General features: G+C 42.6%; 2 protein-coding genes across 3 annotated transcripts; one reads left to right on the top strand and one right to left on the bottom strand.

Annotated features, from left to right (window-relative positions):
- The first annotated feature begins 548 nt into the window (after positions 1-548).
- On the top strand, positions 549-17,444 carry LOC117935953 (serine/threonine-protein kinase PAK 6). Of its 2 annotated transcripts, none has more exons than XM_034858625.1 (9): positions 549-1,018; positions 9,726-9,973; positions 11,373-12,035; positions 12,577-13,107; positions 13,820-13,953; positions 15,079-15,205; positions 15,297-15,422; positions 15,572-15,706; positions 15,915-17,444. In XM_034858625.1, the coding sequence occupies exons 2-9, from the start codon at positions 9,770-9,772 to the stop codon at positions 16,080-16,082; spliced, it is 2,088 nt and encodes a 695-aa protein (XP_034714516.1). In that variant the 5' UTR covers positions 549-1,018; positions 9,726-9,769; the 3' UTR covers positions 16,083-17,444. The 2 variants fall into 2 exon arrangements, with proteins under 2 accessions (XP_034714516.1, XP_034714515.1); XM_034858624.1 differs by having other exon boundaries at positions 549-816; positions 15,915-16,164.
- A 216-nt stretch (positions 17,445-17,660) lies between these two features.
- Positions 17,661-23,888, bottom strand: LOC117935603 (ankyrin repeat domain-containing protein 50). Its single transcript, XM_034857893.1, has 2 exons — positions 23,803-23,888; positions 17,661-19,833 (listed from the first exon to the last, which is right to left on the bottom strand). The coding sequence occupies exon 2, from the start codon at positions 19,571-19,573 to the stop codon at positions 17,963-17,965; it is 1,611 nt and encodes a 536-aa protein (XP_034713784.1). The 5' UTR covers positions 19,574-19,833; positions 23,803-23,888; the 3' UTR covers positions 17,661-17,962.
- Between the last annotated feature and the right edge of the window lie 806 nt (positions 23,889-24,694).

Below are 24,694 nucleotides of genomic sequence, written 5' to 3' on the forward strand. Positions count from 1 at the left end.
TCGGACTCAACAAAGATTGTAAGGATGAGGATTGCACCCTTTACAGAAATAGCCCCCCCCCCCATTCACACACACACTCACACACACACACACACACTCACAAATAAAACAACCCCTCCCACCATCTGCCATCCCTGACCCTGTCATTCCATGGATAATGCATTTGACTGAACAGCAGCACACTGGGCGAACACAGCGCCCTTGGATTCTCATGTCACCCACAATACGTGCAATAGGGACCGAGGGAGAGTTGGAAGGCAGGGAGATGGGTGAAAGGTATCCCAGGTGATGTGGCTGAGCTCTCCTCTTCTTACAGTCACTGGAAACCAGTTTAAACACACACACAAACACACGCACACACATGCACGTGCTGTTGTCAATTCTTTTGCAGCCCAATGAGGGAGTGGGAGGAGGCAGAGAAAGAGGGAAGTGATAAAAAGAGAGAGAGAGAGAGAGAGGGAGAGAGGTATAGAGAAAGAGCGAGAGAGAGAGGGAGGTGGGAGGGAGTGTGTGTGTGTGTGTGTGTGTGTGTGTGTGTGAGAGAGAGAGAGAGATAGCGAGCCAGAGAAGAAGAGGGAGAGGGGGGGATGGAAGGAGCTGTATGGGGCTGTGATATTCTCTCCTCCTGGATGCTGCCTTTCCTCTTCATGGCTTTGTCCCTCCTTTGTACGGTCCCCCTGTGTCCTCAGGAGCAGGCAGCGGTACACGGACCAGCACTCAGCCTCGGAGCCGGGGTTGAATCAGCCCCAACAAAGAGCCTTTGAGATGGCAGGGTGTGCTTCTGCCTGGAGGGAGGAACGCATCAGGCTTTCCCAGGCAAGCGGCAGCCTGCAGTGTGCACTACCTTGAGAGCCAGCCCTCCACGTCGTTGTGTGGATGAAAGAGGGAGAGAGAGCGTGTATGTCCGTGTGTGAGTGTATGTGTGTGTGAATGCGAGCGTGTAATAGTGTGTATGTGCGCACTCTCGCTTCCAATCGTTCTTGGAGGAGAGCGGCTCTCCTCTTCACTAAACGGAAAGGTAAGGGGGATGTCTGATTTCCCCCCTCTTCTTACAATGATTTATCCCTGTTTCCTCTCTCCAGGGTGAGGAGAGTGGGGTAAAGAGGGGGGAGGTGGTGGGGAAAAAAAGGAAAAAGAAGCTTAACGTCATTGATAAAGAGCAGGCTAGTGCATGCTGTCGGTAGGCATTAGCCGTGGTAGAGGTTGAGAAGAAGGAGGTGGAGAGGCTGGGAGCAGAATGCAGCGCAGCCAGGTCCTGATGTGGGGGAGAAAGGGTAAAAAAAGGAAGACATAGTGGGTAGCTGGTTGTATTCAGTGATGGACTGCATCTCAAAAGAGCCTTCACCTTATGTTCACCCCTCCTCCTCAGATTCCCCACATCCCCTTTCTTCCTCTGTTGCTTCTGTCCTCAACCTCTATTTCAAGATAAAGGATACAACAATCCCTAAAATGTTGTCTTCTTTGAGATGGATCACTCTTAACCAATACAGACGGTGCCATTGCTATGTTCACTGTAGGCAGAGGCTTTCTGTTTTTACTACTGTGCGTGTTTGTAGGCTTAGTTCTCAGGTGATCTTTCTGGTCATATCCGTGCATGAGGATTTAAGCTGCTACAGTATACACTTCAGTAGATGGATGCTAGCACAGGAGAGTACATCATTTACCTTCATTTGTTGATGTAATCATTAGAAAACCTGTTGTGCAAGAGCTTGCATCAACGTGAGAGGCACTGTTTGAACTGTGCTCTGTTTGACTTTATTTCTTTAAGATATAAGAAACAAGTAATCTGCCGTATTGTGGAAAACAGGTTTGTAAAGTCTTTCTCTCAGTTGCTAGATTAGATGCTAAATCCCCAGTTTAAATCTATTTGAGGCTAAGGTGTTTTAAAAGAAGTGCATAGATTTTAGTTTTCAGCTAATGCTTTAGCACTGCCTCTGCACTCATGCTTATTGACAGGAGCTAAACATTGATGCAATTGCTTCAGAGTTGGGACTGCACACGTATACTGTAAGTGATCAACACAAAGGACTTTATCAGATCAACAGGATTTTGATCCAAACTGCATTCTCAATGGTGTTTTTAGTAGTGCGTTTTATGTCTCATTTCAGTCTGACCATAAAGTAACTGAGGCTCTCCTGAAACTACCATGTGTTTGTGTCTCAGGTTACTCAGGTCACTACTTGATATTCAAGGAAGAGGAATAGAGGAGGGAACTGAATAGAGGAGGTGGCAGAGAAGGTCTCTTTGGTGCATGTGCACACAAACACACACACACACACACACACACACATACAAGTCTAAAGTTTTTCAAAGTTTTTCTAGAGGCCGTCTCAAGTCTCTCAACTGTAGTCCATGTACCGGGACACTGACAGGACAGGAAGTGATAGGGTCTTCATACATAAACACAGCACACAGGTGTAGGCGGTACATCATCGTCATGTGCCATGCTCTGTTTAATGATTGTATGAGCGGAATGCCAGTGTCATGATCATGTCAGCAGAAGGAGGGGACAGTGGGCATTAGCAGCTTAGCGTTGCTACCAGCCACGAGACGTCAAGCACTAAGGATTAAAACAGAGTCCAAATTAGGACAGCATGCCATGATTCCCCTCTCTGGGCTGAAACAGCATCTATGCTGGGTGACAGAGCAGGGTAGCAGAATTGGTGCAGATTGATACTTGTTGGTTAAAAATGGTTGATGCTTTGTCCCTGGGAGAGACATGCTGAGGCCTGTGCTGAAAAAAATATAAATCAAAGCTTTCATAAGCACATGCGCGTACAGTAAAGCTTGCACCGAGGCCTGGCGCATCAATAAATTAGACCCAAGAGAGAAGAGTTGGGCTCGTACCGTTGGTTCAGGCTGATCATAGATCTCCATCAGTACAGTGTCAAATTGTTCAAAGCACTTGTGAGAGCCAAGAGGATCTTTAATTAAACAGAGTGTTGGTCGGTGCTGCATTTCCGTACCCTCCCGACTAGCCCTTAGTATACATATTTTTACACTGCATGAAGAAGCACACTGTCTTAATTCAGAGTGTTTTTCTAGTGATGTGTCAGCATCAATAGAACATCCCATAAAAGCCCCAGGACACTAGAAGTGTTGCCTTTACAATGTCATTATCTTAAGGTGTTTTGAGTAGATAGAGGCTATAACTTTTACTGTGCACTTATGTCCACGCTCATCGCTGTGGGGGACAAGAAACTAGTTTTCTTTCTTCGTCTATGATCGTCTCTGGTATAAACTGGCCAATATGTCAGATGACAGAATGATATACGCACTCTGTTGATGCAAGTGTTCTGTCCCTAAATCCCCTTTGCTGTGGCTTGTTTACTGCAGACAACGCTGCCCAAGATAACGGAGAAAAGAGGTTATATCTTCAGAATAAAGATTGCGCCTTGCCACAGAACCGTGCCATTAAATTAGGCAAATAAACACGGACACTGTAAACCTGTGTCCATCTATCCTGCATCTTTATTCTTTTCATTTCTATCCTCTTCCTTTCCATCTCTTTTGTAAGTGTCCAGACTCTCCTTTCCGCCCCCACTCTTTCTCCTCCTGTCCTGAACTCTCATTTTCTGGTTTCCTCCTGTCAATATTAACACAAGACTGATGTGAACTTCTGCGCAGCTGTCTGCCCTTGAAGAACTGACAGCCCACATTGATGAGCACGGACATCACAGTTTTCTATACACTTCCAATCCTGAGGCATTTTGTTACTTCTTCAGTGCACAAGAAAATGACAGACAAGCTCCTTGATTGTTTACTTTCTTAGAACCGCAGTGCTCTGTGACTGCAAACCGTTTCCGACTTGCAGAGGTTTGGGTGAAAGCCTACACATGACACATGTGACATTGTAAATCTTGCGAGTTATGTCACTTTCAATGAACTCTGTGTGGATATGGGTCATCCCTATGTAATAAACTGAAATTCAAATTCAAGTCCAAGTCCAGACCCAGTCCAAATGAGAGACAGTCAAGATAGAAAGGCTCAAATTAGGCCACATTATTTACTAGTAATAATGTTCCCATTTTTGAACTTATTACTCGTCCTGAAGAATGCATTGTAGAAAGGGCTCGCCAACAATTAAACTAATACCTGTTTTCTGAACGAGCGCTTTATCACTGGTTTTGTTTTGAAGGAGGAAGTTACTTTAGAACAAAAACATATCATGCTGGACTCAGTCAAGACCAACTAGACTATTTGGCCCGTCCAGATTCTTCTTTCAGTGCTTCGCTTTTAATAAACTATATACTGAAACTAGTCCATGACATTCACTTCACATGCCCTTGGGTATGCTCTACATTGTGCCCTCCTTACCCCTAAGTGGAGTTTTTTTTCAGAGGTAAAAATACTTTGAGGACTGAGAAAGTTGTTTTTGACCACTTTTGGCCAAAACTGGCATCTATACCTGTATTTTCTCTTTGCTGATGAACCTCCTGTGGTTCTGAGTAGCTCCTTCAATGTCATGAATATCCTGGAGCAAGAGTCTAAAGTCATGCTAGTGGCTCTGTGAGTACTTAGGCACAGCACTGCTTGATAACACAATGCTGAAGTCAGCATGCCAACATGCTCACAATGACAATGTTAACATATTAATGCTATGCTGGTATCATGTTTATTTACAATCTTGGTTTAACTTCTTATAGTGTTGACATTTGCTAAATAGGTGGAAAACAAAAAGTGAAGCTGGGGATAATGGGAATGTCCTTATTTTTTAGCGTGTATTTGGTTTAAGACTAATTGAAATCTGGACCTGATGAGAAAAAAGGGGATCACCAAAACTATTGTGTTTCATCCTGAGGCGGACACGAATTTGTGTAGCAAATTCAAGACGATCCACCCAATATTTGTTGAGACAATTACCACATAAAAAAATCAATGTGAACCTCACACTGGTGCTAGAAGAAATGTCAGTGGGATGCATCCTCTGGAGAGCTCTTGGCAATCCACGCTGTAGTTAGTCAGATATTGCAGTTTGGACCCAAAGTTGTGAACTGACCGACTGACCGACTGACCGACTGACCAACCGACCAACCAACTAACTAACAAACCAACCATATGAAATTGCAATCCCCAGCTGCTAGCAGGACAAAAAAGCCACATTTACACAATGGGAGACTTTACAGAGGCAGTAGATGTGTGCCATCCTCCAGCATTTCTTGTATTTCAAGTGCTTTGTCATGCATGATGTAGCAGACCACTAGCATTAAATATGCATGACAGCAACGTGTTGTTCCATGTCATTGAACGCAGCTTATTACATCACTTGTCATCTCCTATTGACAATCCTTCTTTGTCTGCAGAGGTGAATTCAAAGAGAAAGCAGACAACTTAAGTCATAAACATTGCTATTGTACTGTCCGATCACGTCCAGCGCTTGTGTATCTTTTTAATGCCCTCAGTATGTATCTGCCGTGTGTATGTCTGTGTGTGTGTGTGTGTGTGGTGGTTTAATGAAGCACAAGGAAAAGGAAGAGATGACCAACCAAGAGCCTATTCTCCCTCCGCTCCCTGTCTCATTACACTCAGAGGGCAGAACGGTCATCATAATGAAGCTGATAGGAGAGCAATCTCTAAGACCCCCATACTGCACTGCAGAGTCCAAAAACAGCAGTTAAGACCTTGACGCTATCTATGCCACTATAAAATAGATGTAGCACCCTGTTATTCAGCATAGCTGGATTATGCTTATACATGCAATGACAAACAGAAAAAGAGGATTACTTCATTCCCATCATCTCCCACCCTCACCTCACTATTTGCTGTACAAAATAAACACGTATGGTGCTGGAGAGGATAGGGGTGGGAGGTGCATGATGTGTCCTAAAATTAGATCAGTGAAGGACTGAACACCATATTAATTCTGCAAGCACAGTCACCTGCACACTCATATATTCCTGCATGCAACAACAAAAAAAGAAAAGAAAAGGTAGAAATCAGGGCAAACAGGAAGAAAAAAAACATTTAACAGAGCTTGGAGCACTAACATAAATCCAATATCTCTTGTATCTCTCGATCCCCTCTCCCACTTATCCACAACACAACCTGCTCTGGGTGATTTGAACATGAGGGGAATGCAAGCATGCCCTGTCCTCTTTTGTCATGTTGTCTGTGGGAAACGTTTAGATTGCCCGCTTGCATTTGTCGCTCTATCTTTATGCTCATGTGATTTTTGGTGACTGAGATTTTAGTTCTCACTGAATCGTGGATTTTCAGGTCACGCTTTCATTTTTTTTTTGCTCATGCACACAGTTGTAGAGATGGAAATACCAAATGTAGCACAATTTCGGAGTGACCTCATCCTCTTTGGCTCTTCACATTCCTGACAGCAGCCGGCTGAGTTTTTGCCTCAGCACTTTGATAGATTCAAGACAAGCCACTGAGGCATAGGGTCAAGTCCCTGCAGTTTAGAGGGATGTGACTAGAAAGCGTGATTATGCACCGTGCAAGTTCAGTGCTGTGCATATGTATTATACAACGGGCTTAGAAATCAATAGCATATTGTTATCAAGACAATCATAAGCTTGGCGGAGATGGAAGGGTCAATATAAGGCAAGTTGCATGTGATTAAAGCTTGTAAATCAATAATTGCATCAACTTTTCAATTTATTTTGCCCGGGCATAAATTAACACAGTGCATGTGTGTGTTTCAATTTGCGTCTAATATCACATTAGTAAGAAAACTGAGAATGAATAATGAATGCTGTGACATGTTCTGTTCTCCGCTGCTTTAAACTAATGAAGCTTGATAAAGTCCTACACAAAGCAGACGTCCCATTTGTGCTTTTATGAGCCCATTATTGCTGGCAGTGAAGGACTGTAGCAGTTTGCATTTGTCTCATGAGTAAATATTGATTGATCCGCTTGTAAAAGGATACATAAGCGCTATGTGTAAATATTTGTTTAGGCAATGCCAACATCGGAACAGCTATCTAAGGAGATAGTTTCTTTTGCAGCGGAAACAGGAAAAAAAGCAGAGATTGTAATATTCTGTTTTGTAGCTTGTTTACACAAGCATTCCTTATTCAAAAGCAGCCACAATTGGTGCTTAAAAGCCTTTCTGTGTCTGTAGGAAGAAAACTGGGTCTGTGTTTCTCTAATACCTCCAGGTCTGACTGTAATCTTGGCCCCACTGTCTCTCTGCCTACCCCCAGAGAACCCTCACACAATAATGTAACTGTCAGATGGAATTAAAGTCCTTCCCAGCACCACATTATGTACATAGGGAGAGCACAGAGTGATACGCTTATGCAACACTTAGCATATTAGCCTTGTGATTGAATTATCCTTGGAGGATGATGCCCCCACATCCTATCCCGCCTTTCTTTAATGAAGCAGGTCTAGCTCATGTGACCAGTGGGCTTGATCTCCTTACCCTCATGTGATGTGGTGGAGCAAGTGATGGGGTAGTGACAGATTCACCTCGCAACAGTCGTTGTGAATGCTGATAGGAGCTGTGCTGCTCTGAGGACGGAGGTGGAAATAGGAGAGACTGCCAATGTGATCGCCTGCTGAGCATCAGACAACTGCAAAACTAATTTCCTCAACTCCCACCATTTCACAGTGCACAATGACAGATTGTATCTGATATTCTAGGGGCACCTTGTAGGGCTGTGCGTTGGCTACATGCACCAGGGCCTTTAAGTGCTACATTCTGGTAAAGTAAATAAGACAATGAGTCTACAGTCATGGGTTCTTTTAGGCTGTACTTATACACAGCAGTGCTTTGATGCTTTGAGCATAGCATTTGCTAACTATTCTGTGTTCCTTTTAATTTACTTTAGACAGAGCTGGGAATGACGTCACACCTGAGTTAGTCTATCCACAACGTTCCACTTAAGTGATTGCTCCGTAAATCCCGACAGCTACCTAGACTATCTGTCCAGTCTGAGTTTTCTGTTGCATAACTAGAACTTTTGAACGTAAACATGTTCCAACAAAACAAGTTCCCTTCCAAGGCTATTTTGCAGAGGCCTCGGTGCTTAGTTTCTCCCATGACGATTGTGAGTGGTTTAAAGAAATGCCAATAAACCAAAGCACATTTTTCTCCCATCCTGGAATGTTGTGTGGACTAGCCACACCCTCCTCCCTAGTGCTGTAGAGGAAGCTCTGGCAAGTTGAGACTACACCTGAGTTGACTGCTTTCCAGTACAACAAGTCGAAAAACTACTGTATTTAACTGGGTGGTGGAAGTGTGGTTTGCTCTAGCCGGGTTAGCCCCTGTTAGCATTACCAGTTGATACTAACGCATTATTTAGCAATTATGCGTACAAACACTGTAGCAGCATATCTACAGATAGAAGGACAGTACTGTATGTGTTCAACGGATTTAATGAGACACAAGTAAGACAGAAGGGCTTGTAAACAGTAGGCTATATTACTGCATCAGCTGTTGGTACTCGGAGCAGCCATCTTGGATTTTGAGGTCGGGGTTGGTGAGGTTCTCCCAACTTTCTGAGTCGGAAATCCAACTTCATGAGGGCGTTCCAGTTAAAATTTCCGACTGAGAATTTCCACTTCAAATGGAACCAGCACACCCTGACTGCACATGCTGTAGTCACTGGATGCACATATTAAGTTGAAAGGACTAAACCATGAAACATGAGTTCTATTGCACTCTAGTGAACTCAAAACAAATTGCAAAAATGTCTGTCAGTTGTCCCTCTTATGTAATTTTGACATTGAATACGAAATAAAAGAAACAATCTGGGATGTGTTCCTACCTACCTGCGTATTTCTCAACGTTGGCAATACGCACCCCAAATGTGCAATAAAAGATAAGGGGATCAATCAGTCACACACTGAACAGAGCAGCATTGCCTTCCCTAGAGCCATGCCGCTCTAATGCCGGGCCAGAACGTCCTCTATACTGAGAGCTGCATGAAACAGCATAAATACTAATCATGAGACTTAAATTTGAGTGATTAAATGTGCTCCATAAATAAATTGACTTGACTTGACTTGATTATCTCCCAGTACAGCTGCACAGCTGAGGAAATGAGATGTAATGTATTTAATTATTTCCCTACACTTGAATGGAAAATAAAGCTGAACATACTGTAAACCAGAGTTAGTTGCTCGCCACATGCATGGCCATCCATCTAAGGATTAAGTAGTTACCCTCCGTGCAATCAAGGGCACACAAGCTTCTAATTAGGATAGGATATGAGTTATAAAGGGTTTATGAAGGATAGCCTGCCATAGTATATCTGTGTTTGTTTGTGCGTTTGTGTGTGAGCGTGTGTTTGTGTCTGTGTGTTATACTCGTCCTGCTAATGCACTGAAAGCCTGTGGCCGCTGGCCAGCCCAGCCACGTGCTCAGCAGTAAAATGGCACAGAGAATGAATAAGCCTTGATTGACCAGATATCCTTCATTACACATGTGCTTACAAATCCATCCACTCTCCTTAGAGCCATTCTCATAGGCACAAGCTTGTGACAGCCACCAAGGCAGTGTGCAGAGACACAAACAGCCCAGACAGGGAACAGCTTTTAGATGAGCCATTTCAATATTTTCCCATTCTGAAAGATCCTCTGTTGTCAGATTTTGTTTGAATACACTTGGTCAGAGAATAAATAATAAAGGAGAGTGGTCACTCAGTGGCACCATCACTGGGGCAGAGGAGATTTGCTTAAATTCAAATGTCAAGATTACAGTTACTGGAACTTGTACTTTATGCAATATTGAGTGCAGTCTATTAAAGGCTGAATATTTTTCCCTACAGGCACTTTTTGAAGAGGGCAAGCTGTCGCCCACTTGGACCTGAGGATGTTTCGCAAGAAGAAAAAGAAGAGGCCTGATATATCAGCGCCCAAGAACTTTGAGCATCGTGTCCACACCTCATTTGACTCCAAGCGTGGCTGCTTTGTTGGCCTGCCAACCCAATGGCAGAGCCTGATAGAAAACCTGCGCAGGCCTAAACCCATGGTGGACCCTTCCAGGATCACAGAGGTGGAGCTGAGGCCAAAGAAGGTACACCACACTTTCCATTAAACTATTTATTGATCCTCTTGCCTTACCTTGAACTGATCACTAATGACTAGCAGCACACCATTCAACCAGGCCCTCATTAAGCTGTTGTGTGTTGCCATTGGAAAATAATCTCTAATTATTATGCATAAGGATATGCTGCCTGTTGTATTGATGCAAAAATCCTTCAGTGGTGCAGAGGCATCCTGCTGTCTCAGAGAATGTCATAATCCTCTGATGACCACGCGGAAAGAAAGTCTGCTCCCCTCCCCATCTTTTTGCTTTCTTATCTGTCATGGGGCTGGGCTAACGACCCTGCTCTGTACACTGACTATACAATGTTGAATACTCAGAGGGGCCACAAGATTTATTACTCCATGCAGGCAATTAATAACAGTCCACGGTGCCTTCCCACAGATGTCAAGCATAAGGGATAAAAAGTGCAGGTACAGGGAAGGAAATGCCAGTTAATGGTAAAGCCTGCAACTCTTACAATTTCTATGGTTCACATAGCATATGGTTGATTCTGTTTGTGACCCTCCAGAAAAAAAAATAGAGAAAATGAACATTTCATTTATTCCCTAATGTGATTAGTTCTGTTCGATATGAAAACCATCATGACAGAATTTAGGTCAGATTTATGTTTTTGATAGTATCATCAAAATAAGTGTGGTGTCACCTACCTATGAACAAAAACATATGGATGAAAATACTGTACATTTCAGGTTATTGCTATTAAAATAATATTAATATTATTCCAGCATCTTTTAGAATACGATATCTCACAAAGGCCATTATCACCTGCCATTCTCTCCTCTTGGAGAGGTGCTACTGTAGGTAAGATGTCATCTGACCTCTACCCCCTGTGCAGATGTAATGGCACCGAACCAGGAAAACAAGAGAGGCTGTTGACTAGCTGTGAACTGAACATGACTCTACCCTGACTGAGAGTGACTAATGAGCCAGCATACAGTTGCAACAGTATCACTTTCTGGCAAAATATCTTAAGTTTGTCTGATCATTTTCTGTCAGGGCAGGTTTAGCTTTGCATGCCCGCTAACTATGCATACCATCTGCAAAAGTCATAGGAACAGTTATCTGTAATATCCAAATTTGTTTGAAAAAAAAAAACTGTTGTCGAGGCTCTGACTTTGAGGTATGTCTCCTGAAACATTTGCGTGGTATATCTCTTAGTGTATTACACTGAGTACACTGGGGAAATGATTTAAGTCACTGTCTTTAAAGAATGACAAAGATGTCCTTTACAGATTCTCAAGTCTATTTTATCGCACCTCTGAGCAATGATTATGTCGCCCTCATAATTTCTCTTAGTCCAAAATCTTTCAATGATGTGATCATGGCAATCGCGATGTGATTAAGATAAACGCCTCTCTTCTTTCAGACCATTGTACGGGGTAGCATGATCGGTCATGGAGACTACATCGCAGCTATGATCAGTGATATGAACCGTCTGTCTGTGACCAGTTCTAACTCTTTGAGGAAGAGCAGCCCATCAGCCAGAAAGAGGGCCCAGTCACTGGGAAGACTGGGGGAAGTGAACGAGAGAGATACTTACCAGTACGAGGACCTGACCCAGGATGATGAAGACGATGAGGATGCGGGTCAAGACCACTGGAGGGACAGGGCCAGAAACATTCACAGTGAGACCAACACCCCCTACTTGGGCATGAAGAAGACTATCACTCTGCAGCCTAATGGAATCCTACCAAAGGCCAAGTCCACCTATGAAGTCAGCGTTAGCTCCCTGGAGGGACCCTTGCACCAGGTTCAGTCCCAGAACATTCCGGTACTAAGTCACGGGGCTTATATGAGCGGTGAGGTGGGCAGCCCTCAGGAAAGACTGATATGGAAGAGAGATTTTCAGCTGCCCAGGGGAATGCCACCAAATCAGAGACCTATAGCTTGTTTTTACAGCCCAGCAATGGCTTTACAGCAGCCCCATGGTGACCAAGCGACAGACACAACGGAGCTGCGGCCCAACGCACCGATGTACATGCCCCCCCAGAACAGCCCTGGGAGGCCCTTTTCCTCCTATGACCTGAAAGTAAGTCTGGCATTACAGCAGTTTTTTTGCACATCGTTCTCACCATTAATTGCACTGATAATACATTATTCATAGAATACACAATATATGCATATTTCTGCTAACATTATGTACATCATATTAGTCCTCGACTGATTTTGCATGAGCTCTGAATCCATTTTTTGTCAAGAAATATTTTTTATGCTTAGGTTGTAGAAACTTTAGCGAGGCAGCATATTGATTGGATTTACACTAAAGGTTATTAAAGCTCTGGGGTTGACTTTTTTTAAATTCTATAGTTGATTATGAAATGTGGGTTTAAAGTGCCAGTGGGGTTGTAAAAGTTGAGAGATGGTGTGTTTGGCAAGATCTCAGCGGGACACTTGGGTCCATATAGCAACAGCTTTACATGGGTCGTATCAGGTGAAGTGGATGCAAAGTGAAAGGGATGGACTTGATTTACATTCACTTTTAAAGCAGATCCTGAACCCCAGGCAGTCGGCCAACTCCCTTTCAGCTCCTTTCCTTAATGTTCCCCACCCTTTTCTCTTTTATCATGCAGGCAGAGTCGACAGTGAGGTACCACTCCGGCTTCCTGCCCACTGGCAACAGCAGTCCTCTTGTAGGCGGAATCAGACCCCAGCGAACTGTACGCTCCTCAGCTAGCTACACACTGGGCTTGTCTCCTAACATGGGGCTGAGGCCCAATGGGCCGGACCCCTTTCTGAGGCACTCTGGTTGCCCCAATGCCTACCCTCGGCAAGACAGCCCTTCCCAGCCTCGACCCTCCCCTACAGGCTCACTAGCCACCAGTCCTCCAGGCACCTGCTCCCCTGCTTTCAGGCCCCCACAACATCCTTCACCCAGACCACCACCAGACCCACCCAAGGTGACCCATGAACAGTTTAAGGCGGCCCTGCAGATGGTGGTAGACAAGGGCGATCCACGGTCTTACCTGGAGAACTTTGTTAAGATTGGGGAGGGCTCGACAGGTGTGGTGTGCATTGCTACAGAGAAGCATAGCGGCAGGCAAGTGGCGGTGAAGATGATGGACTTGCGGCGGCAGCAGAGGAGGGAGTTACTTTTTAATGAGGTACAATATCCAACTAGGTACTAAGTGATTGCCAAAACAAACACAAACCAATGCATTGAGGTTACAGCAGCAAATTTCATGCTTGCTATTCTTCGTCTGACATTTGAAGGATTAAAGGTTTATTTCAACCTGGCGTTTGTCCCATAAATAGGGCTTTAACAGCCGTGCTAACTTTGCTCTCTCCATCTTTTCAAACACTTGTCTCCACCTGGAGAATCCATTATGGCTTGTTTCCCCAAATTTCTACAACAGAAGTGACAAGTGCCAAGCTAGCATGGCCCATAGAGTCATAATAGCCACATTTATGGGAAATACGCCAGGTTGCAATCAACCTGACTTTTTCTTTAACGCTTACTTAAAGGGGTACTCGGATGATTTTAAACATGGAGTTCTGTTTGCTCGTCATTGGGAACTACTCAGCCTGTAATAACACTTGTGTAACGTCTTCAGCTTAGGCTTGGAGACGTTGAAAGACGTGGGTGTTTACAAGATGGCATCTTTGATGAAAGGCACTATTTAGTTGGGTAGTTAGAGCCTGATCCATGTTAAAGAGTAAAAGTCAGGATACATTGGACTTACACTAAATTGCTTGGGTACCGCTTTAACATTGGATAACCAAAATGTAGCCACTCGTGGGTCATGTCTGTAGGAAATTATAATTTTACAAAGATTAAAAAGATTTTGATTCTAACTTGAATGATTTCTTTGGCAGGTGGTCATCATGAGGGACTATCAGCACAGAAATGTGGTGGAGATGTTTAAGTCAGCCCTGGTGGAGGAGGAGTTGTGGGTTATCATGGAATACCTGCAGGGTGGAGCACTGACCAACATTGTGTCGGAAACCAGGTATAAGCCCCACCGAGATATAATATTGGTCATTCTTAAGAAAGCTGCACTGGTGTATTTCTGTTTGGTTTGAATATCATCTTTAATAACTAACTAAACCACAAGGGGGTAGTGTGGTATCGTCTACTGAGGGATCTGTGTTGCTACAAGGCACAAAGACTCACAAAGACCTTCATTCAGCCCTCTCTCTCTCACTCAAAGCCTGCTGCTTTTCTCTGGGGAAAAGTAATAATTCAATAACATAATTGAATATGTGCATGTTTAGATGACATGTGGATAGTAAATTTTGGTTGAGAATTTGATTTCCTGATGCGGTCCTGTTATCCAGCTGCGCATACATCAAAAATAAGGAAAACATATCGACCAGCAGAAGGGAGTTGAATTTTGTTGGGGCGCTTTGTTTAGAGCTGTCAATGTATTGTATATTAATAATAGATGGTTGGCTCGAACTCCATAGGGTGACATCAGGGTTAGATCGTTTGACTCAAAGGGACAAGAAAAATTCTCTCAAGCCAGATAACATATCAAATGAGCCAACTGTCACAGCCACTTTTTGTCAAACACTAAGATGATCAGTATATTGGCAGAACAATCAAGAATAACGCTCCTTTTCTTTTTCTGTTTTTCCTGGCTGCAATCTGGTATCAAATAATTCTTTTAAATTCTCCTAGGGTGACACATAAAAGTCTCCCTCAATTAAGAAACCGAGTAACCACATAAATTAAGGCAGGAAGCTTTTTCCTAATATATGTGTCTTTTAAATATGATAAGAATCAGGTGTGGGAAAATACAGCACTTTGTTAGGTAACTCTACATTTGTTTTCAGTGGGCACATGACCTTGCTTGTTGCTTGAAAAGGGCCTTTTGTCTCCTGGCTCTTATGTCTTTGTGTTGCACTTGTAAAATATCAAAGTCACATTAAAATTGTGGAGGAATGAACATGATTTGTTGGTCATGCTGCTGTGTGGGAGTTGTTGTTTTGAACCTTCCACTTGTTATTGTTTCCTTTAATGCACTGCGATTTACCGTACCTCATTATGGAAGTGTGAAATATTAATGACCTTTTAATGTAAATTTGTGTGTGTGTGTGTGTGTGTGTGTGTGTGTGTGTGTGTTATCCTGCAGGCTGAGCGAAGAGCAGATTGCCACAGTGTGTGAAGCTGTTTTGCAAGCCCTGGCCTATCTCCATTCGCAGGGAGTCATCCACAGAGACATCAAGAGTGACTCTATACTACTCACATTAGACGGAAGGGTATAATATGTTGTTGCTCTTTCTTTCTGTTTTTTTTTTCTTTCTGTCTTTCGCTATCTTGATAGTAAGGTATTTTTCTTTTTCCCCACAGGTAAAGCTTTCAGACTTTGGTTTCTGTGCTCAGATCAGCAAGGACATCCCTAAGAGAAAATCTTTAGTGGGGACACCCTATTGGATGGCTCCTGAGGTCATCTCCAAATCACCATATGGCACTGAGGTAAGGAGGCACAGTCACTCACACTGAATAACAGTGGGGATCTCTCTCGTGTAGCGTAAATGCTAACAGTGGCAATCTGTGCTGTAACTACTGTTACATAAATTAAAACTAAATATGACCTAATACTTAAACGTGTGATTGTGCACCAGGTGGACGTTTGGTCAATGGGTATCATGGTGGTGGAGATGGTGGATGGAGAGCCCCCGTACTTCAGCGAAACCCCTGTAGCAGCTATGAAGAGACTGAGGGACGAGCTGGCTCCTACTGTGCGAAATGTCAGCCAGGTACAAGAACAATTACAACATATCCTGTCTTTAAATACACTATGTTGATGTTGATGTGGATGTTGGCATTTAGCTCAAAGCACCACTGTATCACAGAGCCACTAGCATGGCTGTAGACATTTATTAGTTTTCACAAAAAATAACAAACTATTATTAAACTACAATTAAAATAAATACAGCAATGTCTAATCATTACTCTCTGGTCCAGATCTCCCCAGTTCTAAAAGACTTCCTGGACCGTATGCTTACTCGAGACCCCCTAGAGCGGGCCAGCGCCACTGACTTACTGGAGCACCCCTTCCTGCTGCAGAGCGGATCACCTCAGTGCCTGGTCCCTCTGGTAGAGCAGTACCGCAAGCGCATGTCTCGTTGTTGACCCTGTGGGGCTCCTACTCCCCAACACCCGTCTTCATTCTGACCTGTCCAGGCGAGGACCAGCACCAGGGTCCAACTGCTCTAGCACCTAAGCAAACATGAGATCTGCTCCAGAGAAGCAGACCCAGAGAGGATGTTGCTGCCAGAGTGATGGTGGCAGGACGGAAAGTTTGGCTCACAGACACCGCATGGTCTCAGGCATGAGAAAAGCACTTTAGGAGTGAGTTAAAGGCAGCATGCAATTCTCCACCTCTTGACTCGGCTCAATCTGAAGATTGATTGGCTTCCTGTAACATTCAATGGGATTTTACACAACATGGTGCATATCAACTGGTAGCAAAAATCAATATTACACGTAACTAAATGTAATGAACATATGCTACTCTAAAGATCCTTTATAGTGTTCATAGTGGGCATTATTGCTAGCAGTGTAAAGCTTATAAAGCTGGTGTTAGGCTTAAACCACAGTAGCTCATTGTGAAATTGTTAAGGAAGTATAAAGTTACCTCTGCACACTCGCACTCTCTGTTGTGGAAACTGGATAACAACCTGGTCAGTACACTTCACGAAAACTGACAGTAGACTCTTTGCATGGCCAAATGGAGGCACACCTGGCCTGATGTGAATGCTTGAATATGTACCAAACTGGGACGTGAAAGAAAATCATCCTTTGTTAGCATAATAAATGGGTAGATGAAAGCCCAGCTGCTACTATTGGGCTATTGGAAAATTTACCATTACCGTATTCCTCTTTTTCATATTTATTCTTTATTTACAAAAAGGTGTTGTGGGTTGTTTGTATGATGTGAAGTTGAAAAACAGGTTTCATTATTATGTATGAAATTGAAACAGAGCAGCAGATAAATTAATAATGTAAATATAAATACAGAATATCAGGTCATTGTACCTGCTTATCTACTGCGGTAAATTATATATGATAAATTCAAATTTTTTAATTTTCTTTACTGAAATGTGAGTGTATAGCTGTATGTATGTGTGCATGTGTGTATGAGCACATGGGCACATGGATGTGTGAGTTGACATCTCAGTGTTTGCTTCTGATACAACCCTCTTTGTATTGTGACAGACTTTTTAAAATGACAAGACGCGTGTGTTGCTCCTACAGAAGTTGTGTATGACTGTATTTGCATTTGTTTGCCTAGATAAAGCACACAGGCCTGGCATGTGATGCTGCAGGGCGTCCACCTGCTGAGAAACACTTTGCACATAGTCTTTGTATTCTGACACGGATACATGTTGACGTGTTTCATGTATTTCTATCTCTGTCTTGATCATTCACGAAAAAGAGAATTACACATTTTAATTTTGTATAAATCAATAAATGATGCATATTGAATCAGAATTCATTTAGTCCTGTATCTCTCCCCCCCCCCCCCCCCCCCCCCCCCCCCCCCCCCCCCCCCCCCCCCCCCACACACACACACACACACACATGAAGTGATGTTTTAAAGTGTTTATTAGGTATCCGGCATGAACAAATACAGTGCACATTCAGTCTTTAAGCAAAGGTACAGTATTTCTCATAAACACAGAAGCAATATTTAATTCCATACAATATAAATCTTATATATACATGTATATATATGTGTGAAACAAAATAATTATTTTTAAAAGCTCATATACCGATATGCTCCTTACTAAATTATTTTATATAGCAAAATTGTATGCAGCTGTAGGTAACTTAACACTTAGCTCTCATTTTAATATTGAGGAACATTGAAAAAACTAATATACTGCAACATAAGCAAACAGTTATTATTTCTCTCAAATAGAATATATCGCTAAGTAATCAACCTGCATTATCTGAATTTTAAATTCTGTAAAAATCTCCATTTGCGGCCATTTCTGTTGCTTAACATTCTAATCGAGTGCAGACTGAGACGAGCAGCTTTCAAACTCACACTTCACTCCGCTGATGCTGTCAACGCTCGGCTGGCTGTTGACCTGCTGATGTGTGTGAGAGAGAGGAAAGGTTTCGGAGCGGGAAATCCGCCCTCGGCCGTTTGAAGATCCAGACGAGCTGTCTATCACCAGCCTCATGAACTCTGGTGCGGTGAATCGCCGCAGCAGTCTGTTCCCCAGGCCCATGAACCCTGCCGTACGGCTTGGGATCTTCCCAGACTCCAGCTCCTCTCTGGCAAACAGCAGTTTGTTGTGTCTGCCGGTCGGGCAAAAGCTTCCCCTCTTCTGCTGCTCTCTTCTGCTTGGTAGAGCTATGTCATTAGCCTCTTTTCTCTGTGATTTAACATTGTCCTCGAGTCCTAGCACAGGCTGACTCTTGCCGTTTAAAAGAGGTTTTGGCACCAAAACAGTTTTGTCGGCATCGTTTGTCATGCCCCGAGTGTTTCCTTGACATTCCATCTTGTCTATCAGGCATCTCTCATCCTGTAGCGATGCTCTCTTTAATTTGCTGGCTGACAGGCTGATGTCACTCACATCACCCTGATAGGACTGCTTTCTGCTGCTCAGAAGGTCCAGGTTAAATGACTTTGCTTTTCCCCAGAGAGGAAAACTTGCTGGTGTTTTCTCTTGGAGTCCATTGTCTCGACTGACATCTTTCTGGCTTGGCTCAGGCAGAGAGTTCAGTGTTTTAGCTCTCAGTTCTCTAAGCTGGCAGTTTTGTAGTTGTTTGGCAGTGAAGAGAACGCTGTTATCCCCCTCAATCTTGCTTTTCTCTATCTGAGGAGGCAGAGCCCAGCTGTGGTGATGGTTGTTGTCTTGAGATTGGCTCCTGGGACATCTGGAGCTGTTCCACAGACTGCTCATGTCCCCAATCTTCAGCTGTCTCTGAAATATCCCAGGCAGTTGGTCTTCATTATTATTCAGCTGCTTGGAGAACCTCTCCACAACATGCCTGGGGAGTCTATTGGGCAACCGCCACTCTCCTTCATCTATGGTGCCCGAATCAGCAAGTGGATCATCAGTGCCCACAGCCCTCCTGCAAGGAAAGTTTAGAATCTGCACACACTGGTTGTGTCCAAAGAAGTCGGCCACCTCGATAGCTGAGTGACCAGCATTATTGGTTCTGTCCAGCTTCAGTCCCAGTCTTTTAAAAGCACGGACCAGAAACTCCAGAATCTGGCTGTGCCCAGAAAAGGCAGCATACATCAGAGCGCTGTTACCCCAGGCGTCAAAGACGTCCGGGTCAGCATTGAACTGCACTAGAAGCTTGACCACGTCCAGGTGACCCATCTCACAGGCATGGCTCAGGGCAGTGCGACCGTCCTCATCCTGACAGTTGACATCTGCCCCTTTCTCCAGCAGCAGCTGGGTGAACTTGGTCCTGCTCCTAGAGTCTTGCAGGCAGACAGCGTGCATGAGCGGAGTGCGGCTGTTTTCGGTCTTAGAGTTGATGATGCGTCCGTCTAAGGCGTCCAGGATAAAGCGTGCAAGGTGAACTTTACCATCGTGCATGGCATCAAGGAAAGTCTTGGTGCCAGAGCCCTTGCGTAAATCTTTTGGCCGCATCATTCTTAAACAGCTACTTGTGGGGCCGAGCCTTCAAGTGAGCTGAGACAGAAGGTGACGAATAGGGAGAGAAAGTGTGTAGCAAGTTCTCTGAGGCTTTCCGTGTTGACAGTGAGTGTATTTAACTCAGAGTAAGACTCAGAGAGGAACTGACAGTGTTTTTATACCTCCCTCTCCACATGCCCTCCCCATGTTGCCTAGGAAACAAACGTCTGAGGACCATTATGCAGTGGCCGCATCCATTCAGCGCAAGCACTCTCTGCCTAGAGAGTGATATATGCTATTTGAACAGAATAATTAGTCAAGAAGAAAAACATGGCCAGTGTTTTTAATGTGAGGTCTTTGAGGTTAACTGAAATTAACCTTTTTTTTTAACAAAATGCTGCTGATAGAATATATATGGATATCAAGGGCAATCCAGCATTAAGTAGGACATAATGAGTAGGGCATAATGTTGAATCCCATTTATATTTAAGGATATACTCTTATCAGGACACTTACCAAAGGTCTGGGGTAGATTAAAGGCCTTGAGAGCTCACTTCAAAAGGGGATTTTTTTCTTCCAATGTGCCTTTTAAATACTGCATCTATCAATCCATCCATCCACCCTGTGGTTCTGCTTGCAGTTTTTGCTTTATCAACAAATCATAATACATTGTAGTTTTAAATTATGCTGCGCTAGTGTGCCTTGACTTTCTCAAGGTTTTACAATAATGACTTTACCTGAAGGTCTTTTTTTGCCATGGAAAATAATAAACCCAAAGAAAAAGGCAGTGAAAGCTTTGTTTTATTAGCTTATTGAATGTATTGAACTATAATGTTGTTTGTCTTTGCATTTGTGTGTTTTAGAATATGTCTATCTTGGACTTGTAAGCAGGTAATTCTGCTCAGCCTTCATACTTACTAAATGCACCACTATTAACAACAAAAGCTTCAAGTTTAAAAACTTTTCTCTTGAAATTTAGGTCAAGGCTTGTGTGTAAAAAAGCGACAAGGAGCCCTTTACGCAGGTGTTACTCCTCCACAAGAACAGACTTTCATTTTAATTGCTAATATTAATCTCAGCAGGGCCAAAACCGTGCCAAACAGTAGAGGTGAGAGAAACATTACCTTTCTCGCTGTTCACCATCCGGCTCCACCGAACCCTCAGCGGGTCTTTTAAACAACATCGAGAGCCAGTCACTCATTTAAACAGGACTGAAATGTATCAACACAAACCAACACATCCTCCTGGTTGTCTTTCTTTAGATTGAAGCTATACGTTTTAATACAGACATATCTTTTTCATCGTAAAGAAATTTCATCGCCACGTTTTTTTTATAACAAGGTCATATCATGGCAAGCTCTTTGTCGATTACAGTACTTAATAATAACAATAACTAATAATAATAACTTAATAATGCCAGAGATCCCACTCTAGAGTTAGCTTCACAATGCCTGAATCAACAGGTGTTATGTCCTTAAGATTAACGCTCTGCCTTCAAAGCATAGACATTATCTGTTGAAAGGAAGTCCTAACTCAGTCCAAATAATAAAAAGGCAAAACTGAATTACCGAATATTAATGGAACATTAAGCTCAGTATAGTGCTAGCAGCTCTGTAAGGCTGGGCCGAGGCCAAGTGTTGCTTTGAGCTAAATGCTAACGTCAGACAATAACAACGCTTTAGTTACATGCCGCCTTAAAGCTTTGAGCTTTACTTTTTATGGTTTGCGTTCATGGAAGGCTGTATCATGTGGATGCGCCGACAGTTTTGTTTTCATTACTTAGAATTCCTCATGGGGGTGGCAGAAACTATGCATACCAATCCAAATAATGCATACCATAATTTTTAGCTAAAGAGTAGGGAAATTTAGTGGCCAAGTTTGGCCCAAGCACTTCAAAGAAAAGTGTGTACAAACTTGCAGTCAGCAGGAGAGCATCCTTCAGACCAAACACGGAATACTGCAGAGTGAATGTAGTCCTTTATGTGAAGCATGCATGTTGATAAAGTGCCACATCAAAAGTTCTTGACGGTGAAACTGTCTCAGATCAACTCCTACAAAACATGTGCATGTCGCCTGCTTTCCACAACAAGTAGGTCAGGCTGATGGCACAATTCTTTGTCTTCTTCACAGGAGGCTAATTGTGTTACTCTCAATGTTGACAACAAAAACATAATAACAAGACTCCAGTGTCAGGTCAGTACTGTCGTATTAATTGAAGGGTTAAATAACAAAAATGAGGACACCTCTAGGATAAAAAAATAATGAATCAGACATTAAATGTTGCAAGAGAATGATAACATTTTCTATCAGGTGTTCTAGTTTGAACGCTCTCTGACTTTGGCTTTTTCAGAAGGCAGTTCATCCAGAAATAGATTTGGCCGCCTGGATTGCATGCATCCTGACATGGCTGCGAGCTACACTTGAGTTATTGTGTTGGCCCCTGGCTACTGGGTGACATTTTCTGCTCGAGCTGCTCGTTCTTATAAGAAAGAGTTCTGGATAGATAGTCCATTTTGAAAAGAATTCCAGGGGGTAGCTGTCTATACTAAGTATACCTTTTTTTTATTTTTAGCAAACGGCAAACAAATAAATATAATTAATATTCCTGTCTGGACATTTTGTGGTACAGTTTAGCAACAATTACCTGAAAATACATAAAGTTCCACATTCTAGTAATTTCTAATATCACTTTTAAATACCGGTATACACATAGGTTGTGATTTTGCGGTTGTATTTACACCTTGTAGCCTATTTCTTGTGTCATACCCAACATTTTCTTTCTTATTAACTCACCCTATATAATAAAGGTTTTTTGTAGCTACTTAACAGTTATTATATCTTTCTATGTTAATGGCCTTTACTACTAGCTCACAGATTAGTCAACCAAACGACAACATCGATATCACTTCAGTACCAAGAAGAGTGCACACCAAGGGTCTGAAATCAATAAAAAAAACATTTTACCGTGCAGCAACACAATTATATCATTGTAAACATCTGTATGAATATGTGTGAATCAAATCAGTAATATTCCTAGCAGAATATGTTCACTTAGCTCTGTTCACTTGTCCTCACAAGGTCTGTGTGTTTCTCGAGGACACCTGTTTCAACTTCAACATAATGGAGTTAAGCAAATAACTCCAACCAAGTTAAATACAAGCTAGTGTCTAGTTGTAGAGGTCAAACCTTCTGTGTTTCATATTGACAAACCTGCAAATGTTTGTCCATTTTTGCAGTAGAGAACACATGTAGACTGTAGCCCAGTGGAGCTAACTATCCCTGAAAAAAAGATCCTGCTGGGACTAAATCAAAACAGGACACACTTGTTATGGCAAGCCCTTTCAACCTTTAATCAACAGGGCTGACTCGTAGCGATTTAGTTTTCTCTAGTCAAAATGACAAAATCGCCCAAATTACCATAAGAGTTTGGGATATAGATGTTTGTCATTGAAGATATCTAAAATGCCAATTTGACTAGCAGAATTTTTGTTTGTTTTTGATATGTAAATTGTACCTTTCTTAAATATAATTGTAACTAGTATGAATATAATTTACTACCAGAGAGACATAATTGTAGGAATCATATAAACACTACAATGCCACCAGAATAGAGAGGTCCAGAAAAACATCAGATGCATAGCCAATTGTATATGAGGATGATGTATGATATTTAATCTGACTTTCAGTGTTTAGAGAAAACAGTAAAAGTAAAGAATGTTGAAAGAAAAGAAATCTATGGCTCCATGCAGGACATATAACCACTCTACCGTCCATTCACTGAATGTAAGAAATGGAAAATGATTGAAATGTGGATGAAATATTCAGAATGTGAATGAATTGGTACCATGAGACTTGCTAATTGGACAGATGTATTCAATAAAGCAGAGATAGTCATGTTAAATACCTGATCTCCCATTCATTGCAGGCCAGGCCCAGGCAGGAGCCACTTTGAATGCCTGATTAGAAATTAAAGCTCGTGTCAAGTTAAGGTGTTATCGGCAGCCCTAAACGTCTTAATTAGCCACTGGGGAGAATGATCTTTCAGTGCCACAAAATCAACAGGTTCTTTTGAGAAAAACTTATAAATGGAACAAACCACTGAGCTGAACCCCCTTGGTAACTCCACTTAGCTACAAACACCTGACCTGGGGCTAAATTAGTGCATGATGAGAAGGTAGGAAATAAAGTTCATCAGGGACCAGAATCAACAAGGCTCATTCATTCATCAACTAAAAATGTTTACTTACCAGTGACTCAACATGTCCTCATCCTCCATGGACTACTTCATCTTCTGCCTGCTAATTGAGCACACCTGACATTGACCTGGTTGAGGCTATCACCTGCTTTACACTGTGAAAAACAAGATGCAACTGTGACCTTCATTTTCCATGCCCTGCACAAATGTATTAAGAGAAAAATATTGGCAGCTAAGGCACAATTAACCTATTCAAGTTCAAATCTGTGACCTGATAACATGTCATTTTCCTAGGACATGTCCCCATTTTTAGAAACTCCAGACTTCTCGATTTCTGCCTTATGTCCAAATATCAAATAACAACAAATCACAATCAGACTTTGTTTCCTCACAGTTTTGTAACATCTTAACACAGGTAACTCTGTCATTTGAGCAGTGGGGAATAACAGCTCCTGCTGGGACAAAAGCACTGAATTGATGCATTCATATTCAGCAAGAACAATCATGTGTCTGTGTGTCCATTCAGTTCCTCTAATGCCCTTTGATTTGATACAAGGACACAGCAGTCTTAGGTTGAATGGAGATTTCACTCGCCTTCCGTTCCAGGAAAGAGGCAGCAGCTGGCCTGCTGTCACTGTGTAACCATGGTGTGCTTGTATCATCGCTAAGGTGCAGACAAGGTCGCTGTGGTTGTCCCATAGCAGAGAGAAAATGTCATGTGCAACAGCAGAATCTCTTTAAATGAACTTCCAATCTTGATAAAAGTCACTTTGCTATTGTGTTCAGTGTTTTTTCCCTGATTCTTTTTTTCTTTTTAAATCAATTGGAAGTTAATGTTATATTTTTCATTTCTGTCACAAGACTCGGGACGGATTGCAAGACAGAGCTGGAGAGAGTACAATTACATATAGTTACAGGGTTGCAGATAAAAGACTGACAGCAAA

The sequence above is a fragment of the Etheostoma cragini genome, chromosome 20 (assembly GCF_013103735.1).
Source record: "Etheostoma cragini isolate CJK2018 chromosome 20, CSU_Ecrag_1.0, whole genome shotgun sequence".
Lineage (NCBI taxonomy): Eukaryota > Metazoa > Chordata > Actinopteri > Perciformes > Percidae > Etheostoma > Etheostoma cragini.